At 41.1% G+C, this 19,785-nt stretch overlaps 1 protein-coding gene across 2 annotated transcripts in view; it reads left to right on the plus strand.

The window, feature by feature from the left end:
• The window catches only part of SPHKAP (SPHK1 interactor, AKAP domain containing), a 51,058-nt gene extending 32,058 nt beyond the window's left edge, over nt 1-19,000 (plus strand). Inside the window, exons 5-12 of one of the 2 annotated variants that reach the window (XM_018913036.3) lie at nt 2,919-3,053; nt 3,797-4,052; nt 4,328-8,060; nt 11,329-11,508; nt 13,394-13,480; nt 14,468-14,520; nt 14,605-14,789; nt 16,800-19,000. In XM_018913036.3, the coding sequence (XP_018768581.3) occupies nt 2,919-3,053; nt 3,797-4,052; nt 4,328-8,060; nt 11,329-11,508; nt 13,394-13,480; nt 14,468-14,520; nt 14,605-14,789; nt 16,800-16,943 (4,773 nt within the window). In that variant the 3' untranslated portion in view covers nt 16,944-19,000. The remainder of the gene's footprint in view (nt 1-2,918; nt 3,054-3,796; nt 4,053-4,327; nt 8,061-11,328; nt 11,509-13,393; nt 13,481-14,467; nt 14,521-14,604; nt 14,790-16,799) is intronic. The other variant, XM_050978123.1, reaches the window with a different exon arrangement.
• The last annotated feature ends 785 nt before the right edge of the window (nt 19,001-19,785 follow it).

The raw sequence follows: 19,785 nt of genomic DNA on the forward strand, positions 1-19,785 counted from the left end.
GTCTCAAAAACATGCACAGTGGATCTATTCAGGCCTACCAGGACTCTCTAGTAAAAATACAGATTAAAATTCTATGAGCAAATCAAAGCCAACCCTAGATTTTTAAGTGTTACAGAGAGCAATGCATAAGGAATCAGAAATTGTCTCCAGATGGGACTATGTTACATTTCTGTAGCATTTCTTATTCCCATCCCAAAGTTTATAATGAATCATTGCAGTCTGAATTCACAGCAGTTGTGTGAGTAGATTTCTTGCTTTTATGAGAGAAGTGATCATGGACATGTTCACATGCATCCATTTTCTTTTAATTTGGCATAATACTACATAAAAAGAGTTTCTGGTGTCCAGCTCTGGCACCAGTTTGTGATTTCTTTCTCTGTCCTACAGCCAAAAAGCCCCTGAAAATCTTCCACTCATCTAGGTCTTGTTCAGCTAAGCTGTCTTACTCAGTCAAACTCCACAGAGGTCGATTATGTGCTCTTGAAGAGGGGGTCTAGAAAAAACAGAACTAAAGGTGTGTTTGATCTGTTTAACTGAAAGTTACAAGAGTAGGAAAAAATAAATTTTTTAAAAGCATTAAAATCCCCTGGTTCTTTCACAAGCACTGAGACAAACTACATCATGGTATGATATTTGAAACACATACCATTCCAGAAAAAAACCCATTAAATCTGCAGAAGTCAGATTTTAAAGAAAGGGCCTGGTGTTACTTTTGTGCTTACACCTTCCTTTATCAGTCCCTTTTATCATCCTGGCTCAGTGCCCATGTTTGGCACACCAATAGAGAGGGAATATGGAGTGGGTGAGCACAGGTAGGGTCTCCTGACAGTACCCAGGGAGTTCCTGGGTTAAACCATTACAGTTCATTTGCTGGGAACACTTCTAGCTCATAGAACAACCAGTACTGGCACCTTGATGCCTCCTGCAAGTCGTTGGTTAGCAGGAACAGTTTTTCTGTGCTGTGTTCTGTATTCTGGATCTGTGAAAGTTCAGTTGTCAAAAATAAATATGGCATCTTGCAGCAAAAGGATTTTTCTATTGAATCAGCAGGTTAACTGTGCAGAACAGCTTGAGAGGTTTTACTTTACAGAAGCACTGGTTGTTTTCTAAAATGGGGTGGGTTTATTGCTGTTTACAGTGCTTGTTGAGGAACAAAAGCTAGGAGAGGAAACAACAAAAGTTTCACCCTCAATCTTAGAGCTAGACATCTGTTCTCAGTTTTCAGTGTAGGTAATAAAAATCTCCTGCTTGCACAGGTGCTATGCATTCTTTTCCAAGAGGAAACTCCCTCATCCCCATTTCTGTGTGTAATCAGGTTTTGTAATAAGCAGGTTTTGTAAATTAGCATTGAGTGGCATGGAATTTTATGCAATACACTGGTGTGGTGAAAGCATTTCTTAGAAGACTTTTGAAAATATTAGCCCAGCTGTTGTGCATATGAAATATATCACTATTTACTAGCAGGTACTTGATTTACTAATAGGTACTGTTAGATTTTTTATCAATGATTGAACCTTGGAATGGGTTAAATTGGGGGGGGGGGGTGTAGAATAATTATGCTTCCAGACTTTTTTTTTTTCTGAAGAAAAGGTAAAGAAGTGAAGTAAAAGATATATAAAATGTCATAACTTTCTGCCTAAGAAATCTGATAAAATGTGGCAATTTAGGCAGAAAAACAGAGGTATTTCAGGAAGTGTTTTGATAACAGAAAGTTTATAATTTTAAAGAAAAAAAAATAAATTATGAGAACTTTTTATGCTACAGTGAAACATCAAACTGAAGCACTGAATTCAGTTATGTCACATAAAAATACTTAGTCTCATCTGCAGATCATTCCCCTGAAAAGTGAACTGTTTCCCAATATTGATTTAGCTTTTCTAAGCCAGAAAGTTTTATTATATCTAATTCAATCCAAGGAGAAATAACAGTACTGCAAGCTTAATATTTTGAGGATGAAAAGGAAAAAGAAAATGAAATATTGTTGCCTTGGTTAGTAACTAAAGCAGATGGCTGGGTGCCCAAATCTGCACTCCCTGAAGGGCTTTGCCACATGTTCTGCACTAACACAGGGCCATGGTGGTGCAGAAAATGGAGGTGGTGATTACTCTGCTCCTGCTCTAAGGGGTCAGCCTTGGTTCTCTGTTCACAGAACAAGGACACCAAGGTCCTTGGCAGAGAGAGCTGCACTCTCAGAGCAGGTATTGCCTTTTTGGCCTGGCCTTTGTACACAAAGGAGCACAAATGTCCCCTGCATGTGCTGGGGCCAATACAGATCTCCTGTGTAGCATCACTGATGCTGTGACTGTTACTGCTTTTGCCTCTAACAAATACATAACACATAGGGAGTGACTGTATCATTGCAAATGGGAGGTCATGCAGGTATGCACTGTAACAGCAAAGAAAGGCACATTTCACGTCTCTCCAATAGTTTTGCTGTTCCACATTTAGCACTGGGTTGATTTGGTTGGCAATTTCCAGGTAACTTCCTCTGGTTTCTTGCTAGTCATATGCCTGGAGGAGAACAGGAAGATTTGCCCTGTTCTCATTACCATACCTACTGAAACTTTTGTGTTTCAGACCACGAGAGACACTGTTTTCACAGTCTGATGAACTCACATGTAACAGGAAGTATTGAGATGCACCAATCCAATCAAGCTGTTTAGCATGGGACAATGTCAGGGATGGCAGATTGTCCTCTGGACACTCAAGCAAAAATTTATACTGTCCTTGTCTTGTCTGGTGTCTCAAAAGAAAGAATGTGCATTTAATGCTGCCAGCTCTATTCTTAATCTACTTGAAACAATACTTCCAAGTGAGCTTTCTAAAATGATCCTATAAGTGATATTCCATTTTAATATTTATAACTGTGCAACTGAGACTTCTTTACCTGAGAGCAGACTCTCTGTTTGATCCTACAGAAGCTGATCAGCGTCTCACCCAGCCTCCCCAAACTGATCAGTTCCATGAACGTGCAGCCACCGAAGGAAAATGAAATAGTCCTGCTCAGTGGATTGGCAGCAGGAAACCTTCAGGCCGACTATGAGGTTCCCCAGGTAGGAGCCAAACTCAGCTTTAAGAGCACATCACGCCTGTGAAGGGGAGAATTTGGCAAATGGGAAAAAGGAACCTGAAAGCAAAGACCCGAGAGCAGTTTGAGATGAGTGGAAGTTTGTGAACACACAAACAGCAGCTTCTGACAGACAGATGTGAGTGTGGTGCACAGCAGGGGGACACACACCAGGTACACAAAGACAGCTGAGAGATCCTGCTGTTCCCCCTGGATCCTGCAGATCTGGGCTTCAGCTGGTAATGCTTTAAGCCACATTAGCACTTGATCCTTCAGGGGAGGCAGGCACTGCAGGCAGAGATGACTGATTTGTAAGGTCAGATTTCAAGAGTAGCAGAAGGGCAGCAGAGAGGGAAAGAGGTAACGCTACTGTGCACAGAGCTGGGCCAGGACACTGGCCTTTCCAGTGGTCTTGCCACTTCCCATTTTCATTCCCAATCCATCTTCACCTCTCAGCTTCATTATCTGTCATTAAAATAACAAGCTGATGAAAAACAAACAATCCCCTTTGATACAGCTGGGTTCTCTACTAAAACACTTGTATAACAAAAGCTGTCAGTCCAAAAAATGTTATTTTGGCATACGTGTAACTGCACGCCGTTACTACCATTGAAATGACAAATCGTATGGCATCTTTGCAACAGAACATTCCCAAGATATTTATAGAGAGGGAAGCTTAAAATAAGTGCTGTTTTTTAATTGAATAACTGAGATTCTTTTCCCCTCTAGTGTCCTTGGCTGGCAGATGTCTGCTTGGTTCAGTGTGCGAGGGGGGACAGGAGGAACAGCGCGAGCTGCATCATTTTTGAAATAAACAAGTTTCTGATTGGACTTGAGCTCGTTCAGGAGAGGCAGCTGCAGATAGAAACTCGTGTCCTAAAGCCTGAGGATGACACAAACTGCTCCGTGTCCTCAATAGAAGAAGATTTCCTCACGGCCTCCGAGCACCTCGAGGATGACAACGAGGCTGATGAATATAAAGCTGGTAAAAGCAGGACGACTGAGCATAATTATGCTGTTGCTCATACTGCAAAACAGCTATAGCAAATGCTCACAGAAATTGCACTTGATGTTAATTCATGCATATGTAATTTAGAAAACGGACAGCCATTCATATTTTTTAAGTTTTGTTCAAAGACATGGTACATGGCTGTGCAGTACTTTTACAGAGCAGTGATGGACAACAAAGTTGTACAGCTCTTTTCTTTTAGAAGTCACAAGTTACTCTCCAAAAACTAATTTTTTTATTTTTCTCAACAGGTCACGAAAAATTAAATGTTTCAGAAGCATCTTCAGATGCCAAAAAAAATAAAGGAAAGGGATTTGAAAACATTCACTATAGAAAAGCCAGGTTGCCATTCATTCTTGAAGGGAACTGCATTAATAAAGATAATGCAGCTGCTCATGTCTCTGAAACTGTGAATGTTGTGGCTGAAGATGGCACCTCACAACCTGAAGATAAGTCAGGCCAGGAAATACCGTGGCAGAAGGAATTAGCTGAAAAAGGTACTTCATCATTTAGTACTACTAATTTGACTAGTGGGGTTGAAAACTCAGCACTCATGTTAGAAGATGTATCTGTAACCAAAATGGCTAAAGAGGAGCTGGAGCCTCGGGGTGACCCCACAGCAAAACACAGCAGCAAGGCAGACGGGGAAGATTGTGCAGGGATCAGGAAAACTGATCCTCCCTCCCAGAACGAGCAGGCGACCACAGGCCAGTACGCCACAAATTTAGCAGAATCTGTTCTGCAGGATGCATTCATTAGACTGTCACAGTCTCGACCCAGTTTCAGTGAGGAGGCTGCAGTCAGCATCTCTGGGGGAAGCTCCTGTAAGTCAGAAGATGCATCTGCTTCCCGATCATGGAATGAACTCCCAAAGATTGTCATAGTGCAAAGTCCAGACAGCTCTGAGAATGTACCTGACTGGCCAGGGTCTGCCTTCCCCAGCTTGAGCCACTGGGCTGAGGCAGAAAGCTCTGCTGAAGTTTCAGATTACTTTGAGGAAGAGCACTCAAATGGACATGACCAAAGTGCACTGGAAGTGGCTCTGGCTTGTGCAGCCACTGTCATTGGAACCATTTCCAGTCCCCAGGCTGCGGAAAAGTTCCGCCGGGAGCAGGAAGGCACAGACTCCCGAAGTGCAGTGGCTGCTGAAGGAGAGGTGCACACAGCACCCTCCCAGCTCCTTGACTGTGCTGGCATGGAATACTCCTTCCCATCTGCACTCTGTGGCATGACTCAAGTGGCGAGTGCTGTAGCCATCTGTGGCCTGGGGGAGAGCAAGGAGGAGAAGTACCCTGCAACTTCCAGTGGACTTCTGTCTGCTGCTCAGGCCTCTGCAGCCATTACTCTGCATTGCAGCTTAGCTGTGGGAAGCAGCATGGAGAAGCTGCATGAGAGCATTGCAGAGGCGCTTCTCAAAGAGGCATCCGTAATTCTGACAAAGCCCAGCACATACAGAAATGTAGGGCATTTTATGGAGTCCATAAATGGGAGAATTATTGAAACAGCAGCAAGACCACGTATTCCACGTGCTGATGGAGTGATCAGGGATGAACTTGCACAAAACTTGTCCAATATTATTCTACGACATTCTATGGAAGAGGTTAGGAAGAAGAGACAGCTACATGCCCATTTGGAGGATGGTTCAAGTACACAAGACATTTTCACAGAGACTGCAAACGAGTTGCTTTTTAATATAATGTATTTCACTTGCAAGAAGATGAACGACATAAGGCAACTTGAAGAGTGTTCTTCTCTCTTTTCCGAAGGCACAAAAGCAGAGAAAGTAACAAGAGCAGAAGGATGGCCAGCCCTGGCAACAGCATGTGAAACTTCACACAGCCCCCTTGATCACACTGCTGCTAAGCCATTTGGTACATCCTACAGCACCAGTACTAGCAAAGATCTTGAAAAGGTCACAAGCACTTGCAAGAGTGATATCAAAGATGTAAATAGCAATGAAGGTTCCACACTGAATTCAGAACCAAGTGGAGATACAGGGCATAACACACTTGGTGCAAAAACATCTCCCAAGAAGAGATACCTGAAAAGAACTGCACGAGACTGTTACAAATCCCCAAATCAGAGTAACAGTCATCATCAGAAGAAAGACTACAGATCATTTTCAGACAGAGAAAATACTTTTGCAAACAGTGAATGCAGGCACGGTGTTCAAGAACAGCTGTCTTCCAGTGCCACCATAAATACGGAACACCAATCCAAGATTAAGTGTGATTCTGTGCTAAATAATGATGTTCAACTTAGCTTGTCTTTATTAGGAAACCATGTGTTGCTTCCTTCTCAGCCCGCGCTACAGGTGAAAAATTCAAGGGACAAATATTGTATAACAGACTTTGCGGAAGAATTGGCAGAAACAGTTGTCTCTATGGCAACAGAAATAGCTGCCATTTGTCTAGAAAATTCAAATGGCAAGCAACCCTGGTTCTGTGCGTGGAAGAGAGGCAGTGAATATCTGGTGACCCAGAGTTTATCATGCAGAACCGTGAAAAGGAAGAAGGAAACCCATACCAATGGTTCTGTGGTTCGGAAGCACAGGGCACCTCGGCTTAGTGAGATCAAAAGAAAAACAGATGAGCATCCTGAGCTAAAGGAAAAATTGATGAATCGGGTAGTAGATGAATCTATAAACCTTGAGGACACACCAGATTCGGTCAATCTCTTTGCAAATGAAGTGGCTGCCAAGATCATGAACCTCACTGAACTCTCCATGGTTGATAGCATCTGGCAAGGTCCAAACCACCCCAGGAACAGACTGCACTGTGAAAGGTGGAGCCGAGCCAAGGCCTCAAGCTGTGAGAGCATACCAGAGGAGGACTCAGATTCCAAAGCCTCTTTCAATACCCTCGGCCTCATGAGCAGCTTTGGTCACTCTCTGAGCCAGACAAGTTCTGTCTCAAAGCAGTCTAGTTGTGAAAGCATTACAGATGAATTTTCAAGATTTATGGTGAACCAGATGGAAAACGAAGGAAGAGGTTTTGACTTATTACTGGATTATTACGCAGGAAAAAATGCAAACAATATCTTAACTTCTGCCTTGCAACAGGTAGCCAAGAAAAACGGCCATCTGAACGTAAGACCAAGTTGTCCATCCAAACAGTCCAGCACAGAAAGTATAACAGAAGAGTTTTATAGGTATATGCTAAGAGAAATTGAAAAGGAGAATAAAGATAATGCATCCTCCTCTCGGAATTCAAAGGACTGGTGTGGCAGTTTGCTGGCACCTTCTCTGCGGTCACCTCTCTGCTTTAGGCAGTCGTCGATGCCCGACAGTCGGTCCTCAGGCTCCAGGCTTACAGTGAACGTCCCAATCAAAGCAAATTCCCTGGATGGGTTCGCCCAGCACCGCCAAGATTCCCTGAGTGTCCAGCCCGTCAGCACCGTGGCTTCCACGGGGCTCTGCAAGTCTGACTCGTGCCTGTACCAGAGAGGCAAGACTGACCAGATCACAGACATGCTGATCCACGAGACCTGGGCCAGCTCCATCGAGTCCCTGATGCGCAAGAACAAAATCATTGCAGATGAGGCAGAGGCTGCAGAGGCTGACCAGTTTTACAGTGATTCTCCACCACACGTGGAACAATATGCAAAGAGACTGGCTGCAAATATTGTCGAAAGCGGTAAAAGTTTAATTGGTGTCCAGCAGGATTCCTTTGATTATACGAGCCGAGAACACGTGCTGGCAAGCAAACATCCCCAAAGCACAACCCAGATACAGCCCAAACCCAAAGTGGAGGAAGTAAATTTGGATGAGAAAAAGGAGCATGTGAAGAGCCCTGGAAGCCTCCCTGCAGGACAGCTCAGGGAAGTGCCTTTAATTCAGATAGAAACTGATCAACGAGATGAGCCAGATAAAGACTCAGAATCCTTGACTTCATGTGGCCCATCTGGAAAGGGGCATCAAAGCAAAGAAAAGCCTCCAGAAGCTTTGGATGGGAAACAGATGGTTTCCAGTTCCCCAGTAAGTAGGTGAGTGACAAAACAGCAAATAAGCACATTGCTTTGGTCTCTGGTTTATTTTCCCAGTAAAAGTTATTTCGATAAAGGAAGAAGATAAGAGTGGTACTTTTAAAGAAATAAGCAGGATAAGTTTTGACTACAGGTTTCTTTTGGCAAAAAATCACCCAATCGTGTGTCACAGTGATACTTTCTGGAGAAAACTTATATTGAATATGACATTATGGTATTAAGATTTAAATCTAATACTGCACAGACAATATCTCTCTCTACAGACATTTATGTCACCCATAAGACAGGAAAGATGGACCAAGTTTAAACTTTTATTTAGCACAGGCTGATATCTGAACTAAAAAATAGATAAATAATAATCAGTGCTAGTGTATAACAGACAATAGTAGGATTTGACCTGTAGTTCTCTGCTATGCTTGTTGCAAGTAATGTTCTGTGTACCTGGAAACAAGACTTCTGAGAGCTTAAGGTTTAACTTTGTGTTTACAGCCTGGAGCTACATCTAGTAAAAATTCTTTAGTGAAGGAAAAATAAGAATAAAAGTTGCCCTCACCTCTCAGTTCAAGACTTCACTGGTAGAATTTAGATAGGGAAAATAGCATTTTATTTTACTGTTGTTTCATGGAGTTTACACCACAGCTTACCACCCTCTCCTTACAGCTGTACTCCTTTTGTAAGGAAATCTGCAGCTTGCTTTTGTTAAGGTAAAGTGTGAGCCAACATGAGAGTGCAGTGCAAGTGCAGAGTATTGCTGTGGGTGCTCTGAGGTGAAGAGAATGCTCTCTCTCAAGGTGTTGTCTCTTTATCACAATACTTCATTGTATCTGTTACTTTAGTGGTCTCTAAACTGCCAGTCTTGGAGCACTGCAGCACCTCATTATCTCAGAGTGGCAGAAAGAGTGCAGGTGCTGGTGTTAAAAACCATTTTGTAGCTCATTTTATTCTAGGCAGTGCTGTGTTTCAGCATTTGACAAAGCTCTGCTTGAAGTGAGAAAGCAGATAGATTGTAAGCACTTCCCTGTATATGGCAGCAATTAGGTGGATAATTACCATGGTGTCACTAGTCTTTCATACTGAGTCTCCTGCACTAACCTTCCTCCTCCTTAAAATGCAACCTGCTTTGAGTAAGATAAATTTAGAAATCCACCTATTTGGAATCTTGACTGCTAGAAAATGAAGTTACTTTTGCAGTTTACGAGCCCTTTCATCTTTTCCTCTGCCTTTGAAGCAGAGTTCCCAACATGGCTATGACATGGCTAAAGCAATAGGATTGGTAGGGCAGAATTGGTAAGCAGAGGCTACATCTGCCTGAGCATCTTGGCTCAGCAATGCTGTGCAGTTCTGGGGCAGCTTGCCTCCATTTCTGTCCATTGGCCTCATTTGCAGCATGAAATGCAGAGTTCTTCCAAAGCAATCTCAAATAGGAGCTGCCCAAGTGCTCTCCAGATGTGCTCCTATCCTTGCTGGGAAGGCAAAGCTTCCAGTGGTTCTTCACACAGATCTGAAGCATTTGTGGCATGGCTGTCTGGACTAAGTCTAGGCTGAAGTGAAAACCTAAAAATATAAATAATGTAGCTATAAAAGCATCAGTAGAAATTGCTCTGATCCACTCCTACTGCATGAAATTACTTGCTAGTTCAGATACAGGCACTCCAGGCAAAATATCAAACATAGAGTCAAGTTGGGGGAAAAAAACCCATGAAGACTTTCAGCAATGAAAAAAATTTGTTTCTTGTATGTAGGCAGTGCAATAGAGCCACAGTTACACAGAAACTGTTCCAAGTGACTGTTCACAAGTGGGGAACTGTCAGTTCAAAGCATCACTGGTGTGAGATGTAATTGCATAATGAATCAAACAGAACCCAAAATGCCAAGAAACATCACCCACACAAATCTCTTGTGTTTTGGACCAGGTATCAGGAGCTGCCTGTCCTGTGCTGAGTAGCACCCCTGCCCTGTGGCCTGGCTGCTCAGAGAGGGCAGGGGCAGAGTCCTGGGCCCAAGGGCTCGGCATGGCAGGCACGGGGGTTTGGCAGAGCTGACTGCCAGGGGGAGCAGAGCCCCAGGCAGGCAAGTCCCATTCTCCCTGCACAGGCTGCACCTCTGTCATCCAGCATGAATGCAGCAACCTCTGAGAGTGAGAGCTTGGCAAAAAGAGATACCCACAAGGATATTGTCTCAGTATATGCCTAGTCAAGGTGATTAGTCAGGAGCAGTAAATTTCTGGTGTGATCTCCTGTGATCCTGAAGGCAGATGCCTTAACCACAACTACAGATAAAGGTCTGAAGGCAAGAACTTCTCTAGAGAAATCCTGCAGAGGGTTATCAGTTTACAGAACATAACCTATAATTGCTTTAATCCCTAAATTGCAAATGCAGACTATACACTGAATATAACAAAACTACAGTTTCACTTTACTTGTTATTCTGGCACTACAGTGATATAATTATTGGAGGGATTGATTATTATTTTTTTTTGTATCAAAAGCCCAGCTTAGCTCTAAAAACTTGGCAAAAATATAGTTTCTTTTTTTGTTTCTGTGGTTTTTTGGGAGCACATGTACATATATATTACATACACACATGTGTGACATATGTCAAGAGTGCAGAATTAAAGCATTGTTCCCTTAACCCTGTACTTTCTAAACTCAGTCTGGTCTCCATCTTCAGTCTGGTTTCTGGCTGTTGCAATATTTTGTCCTTCCCCAGCCTAAGCAGTGAAGATCCTAAGGACATGGCAGACTGAGTCATTACTGATTCACAACCCACAATACTTTCCTACTTTCACTTCTTTCAGATTTAAAATTTTAACAAAGTAGAGAACCCTGTCAAGAACTTTATTCACCCATTAGCAGGACAGGAATTTAGCAGCAATATGTATTTCCAAGAAATTCTGTCATTCTGCAGTAACATATACCTCATATTTCAACCACTGATTGACTGAAATGCATTAAGCAATAAAACTGCACAGTGATCAGGGTTTTTATACATGCTAAATCTGTCTGTACAGACAGATTTAAGCTATGCATACTTAAATCTGGGGTTTGTGTTCACTTATAGCAGTCATAAGAAAGTCCTTTTTTAAGAGCATCTCAGGCCAGATGTTCTGCTGGACTCTGTGTATAAATTATAAGCTTGTCCAATCTTTTGCATGTCTATAATTCTGCAGCTTGGTTGACTTTAATGAGCAGCATTGCCTGAAGATTGGTGGCACCAGTTTGTTTGCCTGTGTTAAAATTTCAATGTGCCTTCCCTATCACCCTGCCAGCAGCAGTCCTCAGAGCAGATCGGATGCTGAAGTCATAGGAGAGAGCAAAACAGCTGAAGAATTCCCAGCCCATCTCAGCAGCAGTGAGGAGAGCACTGGCAGCTGGTCCCAGCTGGCCAACGATGAGGACAATCCTGATGACACCAGCAGCTACCTGCAGCTCAGCGAGCGCTCCCTGAGGTACCCACCTTGTCTCTTCCCACTGCACTCTGTGCTCTGCCCACCAAGCCTACTCTGCATCAGCAGTGAGAGGCAGCAGCTCCAGATTTACTCAGAATACTGTAAAGAATGTCTAATGGCACACTTTATCTCTATTTTTTTAATAAGGGAAAAAAAAATTACCCACGTTCTGATTCTCAGCCAGGTCTTTTTACTATTGGTGAGTAGCTCGATTCAGACAAAGAAAAAACCTCCTGGCATCACTAAAGTGTCTCAGTCCTACAGCAAAAAGGCCATTGGACAAGTGAATTGCTATAGTCTTTCTTTTGATTTATTTGCTGTTGTTTGCCTAATGCTTATTTTGGCACCTCCTTAGCCAAGATTGACAAGACTGCCATTCCCAGCAGAAATCCATGCACTGAGAACAAAGATTGAGCCCTGATCTGATTAGACTGGCACAGGGGTGCAAACTAATAGAGGATGACCAATTTTTCCCTGAGTAGACATAAATTCAAGAGCTCCTACTACTATGACCCAATTTTGTTCCAGTTCAAGCCAGGACAAATGTTTGAAAATGTTATTTAGTCCTTGGAGTTTATATAGAGTGGTGGTAGTTTGACTTCAGCCCTTTCATAGCATCAAATTGAGTAAGGTTTTTCCTTCACATGCTCTTAGACTTTGTTTTAAAATATTATCAAGTAATTACATCTTTCTCTTGAGTATTAAGATGACAAGAAGGGAAGACATTATGGTAATGAAGCAGGGAAAAGAAAGAGTCTCTGTCAGAGATAACTGTTGGCTGGCTGAAATGACTGTACAAAACATGGCTGTCAGTGCAGCTGAACATTGATCCTGTTATTGCAGTACCAACCTTTGACAAAGTCCTTGGGCTGAGAGAGCTGAAGTATTGTGCCTTTCAGCTCTGCCCTGGAACAGAAATTGCTACAGCAAGTCTGAATGCATTGCATGCTGACAATGTCTCAGAACACCCTGATTGGGAAGGATTGTCTAATCAATCCCTCTAATGTAGGGGAAAATATTATTAGTTGGTTTTTCAGTAAAAATTAAGAAGTCATTCACTGTGACTTGCCACACAGAATTTGTTCATAGTAATTGACTTGCAGCCAGCAAATTCACAACCTGTCCATGAGACTATTACAGTATCTGCATAAACATTCACTGTCACATTTATAATGATGCTATAAAGTGAACCAGTGATATTTTTTCCAAATATCCTCGAGTGTGCTACTTCCTCCTTGTGAAGAAGCCAAAGAGAATACTTCTGTGTATTTGTGGTCCCAATGAGCAAATTGGCTTTGATTAAAATCTCAGTCTTTCAGAGTAGTCAGAAGCATGAGGGGCCATCTCTGTACCTGTGGGTTCCATCAGACCCCAAACAGTATTTGGGGTATGATGTAATACCCTGAAACCACTGCTGGTTATCAGTGTGGACTCACCCTACAGGTGAGTGTATGATGGGCAGCCAGTGCCTTGCCCCTGAACTCCCCGTGGTCAGAGGGAGCTGGATCTTTTCAGGTTTCTTGCAGGACATCTCTGTACCTGCTAATCCTTCTTTTCAAGGACTCAGGCAGACTCAGTTTTTGTTTGAGGCCAAGTGTTCATTGCATAAGCCATTCACAAAAAAACAGTCCACTTTTTTTCCCTGCAATTCACAGCATCACTTGATGCACCTGATACATGCTTGATCTAGAACTATTTTAATAAAAGCCTCATTACTTTGAGCAGACTGGTGTGCTTTATTCAGGGAACCACTTGCTGAGCCCAATTGATTTTATGGAACAGAGCTCCTCCCCACTTTGCTTTGTACAGAAATAAATTTTTAGAAGATGTATGGAGACATATTCAGCACAGCTTGGCACTAATACTTCAACTTTTGCTTTGTCAGCAATGGCAACAGCAGTACAACTAGCAGTCTTGGCATTATGGACCTGGAAATTTATCAGGAGAACGTGCCCTCTTCTCCTATGATTAAGTAAGTAGTCACTGAAGTGAGACTTGATGTTTAGTCCAATTTTAACTGCAAATCATTTACGCCACCGAAACTGTGCCAAGCCCTGCTTTGCACCTGCTGCTGTGCCTGCCTGTGGCTTCAAAAAAAAAGCACATGCAGGTGTCTGGGCAGAGTGAGGGCACCAGACAGTGAAAAATTATGGGAAAACCAGTCAGGTGGATCTCTTGAGAGCACAGATTCATCAACCAGCCTGTCTGAAGGACAGTTCTCTGTGGTATCACTTTTCTGTCATCGAACCTTCTTCTCTGAATAATTTCAGATATTATCAAAACTCTCCTGTTATACCAATGAAAAGTCAAGCAAATAAGGATCAATTAAAAGCAATTTTTAAAAACCCAATAGCATTCTTTCCAATAATAATAACAATAATAATTTGGCCCACAGTAATTTTACCTCTTGTTTCTGGGAATGTTTCTACTGAACATGCAGTTCAATTATCAAGAGATGTGTGAGTACATCCTGCCTAAAGATCCTGGTACAACCTGCCAGCTGGTGAATGTCATTATGCAGCCAGGGCACACCCACTGCACAAACATACAGACTGGACTGAGCTTCTGAAGTCAGTGACATCAGAAAATTGTTCCAGCAAAATACAGACATTGGAAATTCAGCATTTCCACCCAGGTTATGAGACTTGCTGTGTCTTACCATAATGTCATTTGCTTGTCATTCTGTGAACCGTAAGCATGCACAGATCCTGGTGAAATGTAACACATGACATAACTAATACAATACTTCATCCTGCTACAGAAAATGCTGCAATTCAGTTTTTCCCGATTCACAGATTAATAATGAAATATAGTCAGCATTTTATTGTTTCATCCTATGTAACCTTTTTCTTGCAGTTTCCTAGGTCTTGCATTGAGGGAGAAGTTTATTCATCATGAAGCAATGTTGTAGACTGTTCCTAAGTATGACTAATAAGCTTTGTTGTTGTTTGTTTCTAAGTGAATTAGTAGAAGAAAAGGTTTTCCTTAAAGAACAGACAGAAAACACTGAGGGTAAGTTGAACTATATCAATTAAAACATACAGTTTGAAGATAACACAAGCAATTGCACAGTAACTAGTGGGATTATTTTTCCAGAAAGTACTTCTGAGCTTTCAGTGGGAACAGCCAACTGCCAAAAGGACCTCCTGGTGATAAACTTTGATCTGGAGCCAGAGTGCCCTGACGTGGAGCTGCGAGCCACCCTGCAGTGGATTGCTGCTTCTGAACTTGGAATTCCAACTATCTATTTTAAGAAATCTCAGGAAAACAGAATTGAAAAGGTAATGTTTACAGAATTGGCCATACTATTAATGTCTACATAACTGTAACAGTTATGATTTATTGAAGTTATTGAGCTTAAAAGCAGATGCAAAAACATCTTCATTACAGCAAGATGGCAACACTACTGTTAATAAGAGAAAGAAATGAGAGGACAGGTATGTCAGAACTTAAAGGGTGTGAAATATGTAGCAGATTGTCACCATGATATTTTGTCCAATGACCAGATTCATACTTTGATGAATCTGTTCCCTTTTTCATATCAGTGATACTTTAGATACTAATGCCCAAGGCAGAATTAACAGAGTCCTTTAGGTGGCTGCATTTGAAAGGCTGCACGTGGCTTACATGGAATTTAAGTGCAAAGGTTTAAAAAAATAAAAATAAAACCCATTTTTGTGTAGACATCACTTGTACAATGTTCACCTACTTGGTCATTATAATGGGAAACATTGTTTGGACTTAAGATTTTCAGTCCTTCTGCTGGTTCTGCCTGCCTGTAACACCAACTACAGCAGCCTCAGGTCGGTCTGGACCTGTGCCTGGCTGCTCATGAACTGCTCCAGCTGAGAGTACAGCTTTTGAGAGCAAAAGTCTCTTTCCAGGGAGAGTGGAGAGACAGATGACTGAGAAACCTCCTGAGCTGTGAGTCCAAGCCAGAGCCAGGAATAACACTGAAGTCCAAAACAGCCACAAGAAGTGCAAACTCTTTCTATTTCTGAATGATCAGCTGGGGTTCCTTTGTAGACCCCACCAAATAGCAGCCACAGCAATTCAGGAAAGACCAAAAAAGAGACCCATTTCCAAGATTAGCAAGAGAGCTTAAGCTTTGACACTTAAAAACATGTTAGTATTTAAGTCAATTAATGAAAAAAGTGTTACAAATCAGTATTTTGGTCTCCTATGGGAAGATCATTTTGAGTAGCAGAGATATTGTTTGATTTTCTTGAGTACATGCATTTGGGAATCATAAACATAATTTAAAATGCTTTCAACAGCAACAGTCCAAATTGCATCTAATTAAAGAAGCAGCTGTCAGCTTTACCCATGTGCTTTGGCAAACAGTTAATTCAATTGCAAAAATACACTAGAGAATAATGAAGCACATCCTGCCTACAACAGCATTCTTGAAATCACGTGCCTATTAAATATCATTAAAATACATATTAAAAGTTTAGGCTGCAGTATGTAAATAGCAAACAGCTATACTAACTAGAGACACAATCTTTTCTTTTGTGCTCTAAAACTAAAAACAGAAGAAGCAAACTAATTATTGTGGAATTCAAAGAATTGAAAAGTTTTGATTTTCATTTATGTGCTTCAGAAGAAAAAGGGACCAGATGGATGACCTTGTGAAGCCCATTATTAAGTACCAAGTGGACAAAATGTAGGACTTTTTTTTACAGCTGCTTAAGAACATATATTTAATCTCTGGTTTCTCGAGAACTTAAAAAAAAGCCAAACACAAATACTATGTTTAAAACACACCTGTGATAAATGTCTTCATGTGACAAAATTTTACACAGAATTCCCTCTCACCAGTACTATTTGAATATTTAAGATACTACAGCATATATATATATGGAAGTACAGAAAATTAAACAAAGTAAAATGTAGCTAGTGGTAATGCAAAGATATTTTTTCAAGATGGATAATCACACTTCCATTATTTTGACAATGAGTTGTTTGTAACATAGCAAATAGTGATCCTTTATCTAACTGACTTTGTCTGGTTTTAGTTTCATTGCAATAAATAAATTGACAGAAACAGTTAATTTAGAAAATGTCATGAGAGCCCATCAGTCTTTGGGGAGCTATGGAACTAGAGAAATTAAGTTTTTATAAATAGCACGAACACTGATGTTGCTGTGCACTGAGTGGTGTGCACTCCCTCATACAGCTGTGCATTTACAAAGGGTGGGCTAACAAGAGTTTGTGTCTATGCATTCCACAGAACCTTAGGAAATGTTCCCCAAGTGCCAAGTGTATTTCATGGTGCTATTTTTGTTTAGTTTCTAGATGTGGTGCAGTTAGTGCAGCGGAAGTGCTGGAAAGTGGGGGATATCTTCCAAGCCGTGGTGCAGTACTGCAAGCTCAGCGAGGAGGGCAGAGAGATCCCACCCAGCCTGTTTGACTGGCTGCTTGAGCTGGGCTAGCTGGGCTCCCTGGTTCTGTTTTATTCCAGTTTAAATAAGCAGTGGTTTGTGTAATGCTCTGATTTCTGAACATCACCGAATAAAATGTGCAAAATGTACAAACTCTACAAGAACAGCACAAGTCTGTGCCACAGCTGACCCAGGAGCAAAGTGGATCCAAATTTAATGTGTCTTTCTGTGTCATGAGGGACTCTTGACATGTTGTGCTATAGGATGCACTGTACTATGAGGGATGGATTTTTAGCCTCCTGAATTAATGAACTACACAGTAAAGGCTTAATTATCTAATCCATTCAATTTTCATCAATTTGATTAAATCAGTCAGGTAGAATGGGATAGTAGCCTACCATTCAGTTTTAAAATAACACTGATACTTGTACAGTTTAACTGTTAGAAGCAGAGTGTGTTTCAGAATCCCTGGAGGCACCCTTGTTCCTAGATAATATTTATGGGTTTTTGAAATCCCCATAATCTGCTAAGGGGTAAAAGCTTTTGAACACTTAACACCTTTACAGTCAGACAACAAAATAAAAAGCTGCTGAAAACACATTTTAGTTTCTTCCTATGTGTTTATTTCTCTTCCACAGCTATTCCTGATTCCTGCAACCTTCCCAAAGAAATAAAATCCAGTCTCCTAGCTACTATCCTTAAAAGACTGATTCCTTTTCCCTGGGAAGCAGTGCAGTTCAGTGTAGCTACACCTGGTAGATTCCTGCACACAGCTCTGTGAGCCAGGGCAGCAGTTCTCAAGCCCTGTCCTGCCCCAGCCCTGTGACCTTGGGCAAGTCATTTCACCTCTGTGCCTCAGTGTCCCTGCCTGGCAAAAGGGAATCATGACAGTACACTTGTTACCTAAGGTGCTTCTGTTGAAAGCACTATGTAACATTTTACATATCAATTAAAAGCAGTGAAACAAGAACTATTTTAATCTAGTGTAATCAAATAAATCTTTAATGAGGTGATGAAATGCATATCTTAAAAGAGCACCATCTTGTCCTAAAACTCTCAAGGTTCATTTTTGTAACTTAGAAAAAAGGAAAATGTTTGTTAAAATTTCAGCAGACATACGTGTTCATTTTGAAGATAACTGTTTGGACTGTGTGTGAGAGTTCACATTCCTCTAACATTTCTATAATTGTTTGATAAGATATACTCTGCTATTGTCCTGTTGAGAAGATCTGTTGATATCATGCACTTAGTAATACATTCTCTCAACTCTGCCAAAGAGACTGGGTGTGAATTTAAAGGTAAAAATGACTTACAACATCACAGCTCTTTTGCAATTTGTTTTTTTGAAAATACTTTTCATCTCTCTTACTCAAATAGTGGAATAGAATACCTGCCTGCTTTTCCCAAAAAAATATTTAAGAGAAGTTTTATTTTCCATATAACAGTATATGCTTCTGTAATATTTCTTGAAAAAGAAAAATCTATCCTTTTGCACTAAATATTTTTGAAAATTTTGAAGTAGTTTTAAATAATTTATGAAAAAGAGCCATATTCTCTGTTTTATCTTTAAAACCATTACAAAACCTGCATGATTGCATCACTCATTTGTTACAAAATACAAATTGTTAGTGAATCAAACTCTAATGAGGAACATGAAATACCATGAGTAATTCTCAATCTACTCTGCAGTATAAACAGAACAGGAGAGATCACTTTGCAGTCAAAATAAAGGTGAATTTATTGCAAACTCTGAACATAACTGGAGTCACTGGGCCAGCCCCTAAGAACTGCTGAGCATCTGTAACTCCCACTGACATGAGTGGCAGCTCTGAATGCTCAGCATTTCTGAGGCTGAGAGCTAAGGAAAGGCACTGAGAATTATAAAGTGCTTTGTTTGAGTTAATAAATGGGAAAGTGTATTTATTTTTAAACCAAATACAGTTAGTTGTCAGTATACAATTTTTTTGTTGTGATAGAATAAATGTTTACAAAGCACAAATATCATGACAGTTGTAACAGTGTGATGCAGTTTCTCTGTACAGTAGTTCTTAATGTTGCAATTGATTCAGAAATAAATTTATGTTATAATGTGTGTCCTCTTTGCCTTCCTAAAATGTTCAAAAATGAGCTATGGATTTTTTGACCTATTAAATATTTGCCTGCCATCCCTGGAGCTTCTCAAACTCTGCTTCTCGGTGACAAATCTGATCCATGGCTCTGACCAAAACAAGCTAGGGCAAGGTCCAGCTCTTACCTCAGGGACAGAGCTATGTGGGTGCCACAAGTCATTCAAGAGATAAAAGACTAAACATAACATTCCTGTATCACTATAAAATAAAGAGAATGATACCCTGATTGCCCAGAATAGCTTTCAATGTACAAGCCTCTATCAGTGCTCACTCTGGCTGCTTTCAGGACCTGCACAAGTGAGCAGGAGGGTGGGGAGACAGAAGTTCAGGACTTTCCTCTCCTTGTCTAAGTTCACAGGGGCATTTACTGCAATATTGTCTAGATACCACAGGTATTTCTACTGCTACACAGAAAGAGGAAACCATCACTTCGCTGAATAAATCAGAAAAGCACTTGTCCATTCTTTTTTTTTTTCAGTTTTTTAAAAGTGGGTATTAAATACACCCAAAAGAGAACAACATGCAGCCTTAGTTAAAATCTCTCTCTGCATGAGCATGATGCAGGTTTTTAATATGGAGGTGGCTGCTCACTATCTTTATCTTTATAAAAACTGGGATACAATAAATTAAAATCATATGAGCCAGATTCAAAGCAAACAAAAGAGATGAGAAGTTATCAAGTGAGAGGATGCAAGAAACTGTAGACAGCTTCTAGGGGAGCTGGAGCAGTTCTTGCAGGAGATGTCTCAAGGGATGCCCTGGCC

This window comes from Serinus canaria, chromosome 9 (genome assembly GCF_022539315.1).
Source record: "Serinus canaria isolate serCan28SL12 chromosome 9, serCan2020, whole genome shotgun sequence".
Lineage (NCBI taxonomy): Eukaryota > Metazoa > Chordata > Aves > Passeriformes > Fringillidae > Serinus > Serinus canaria.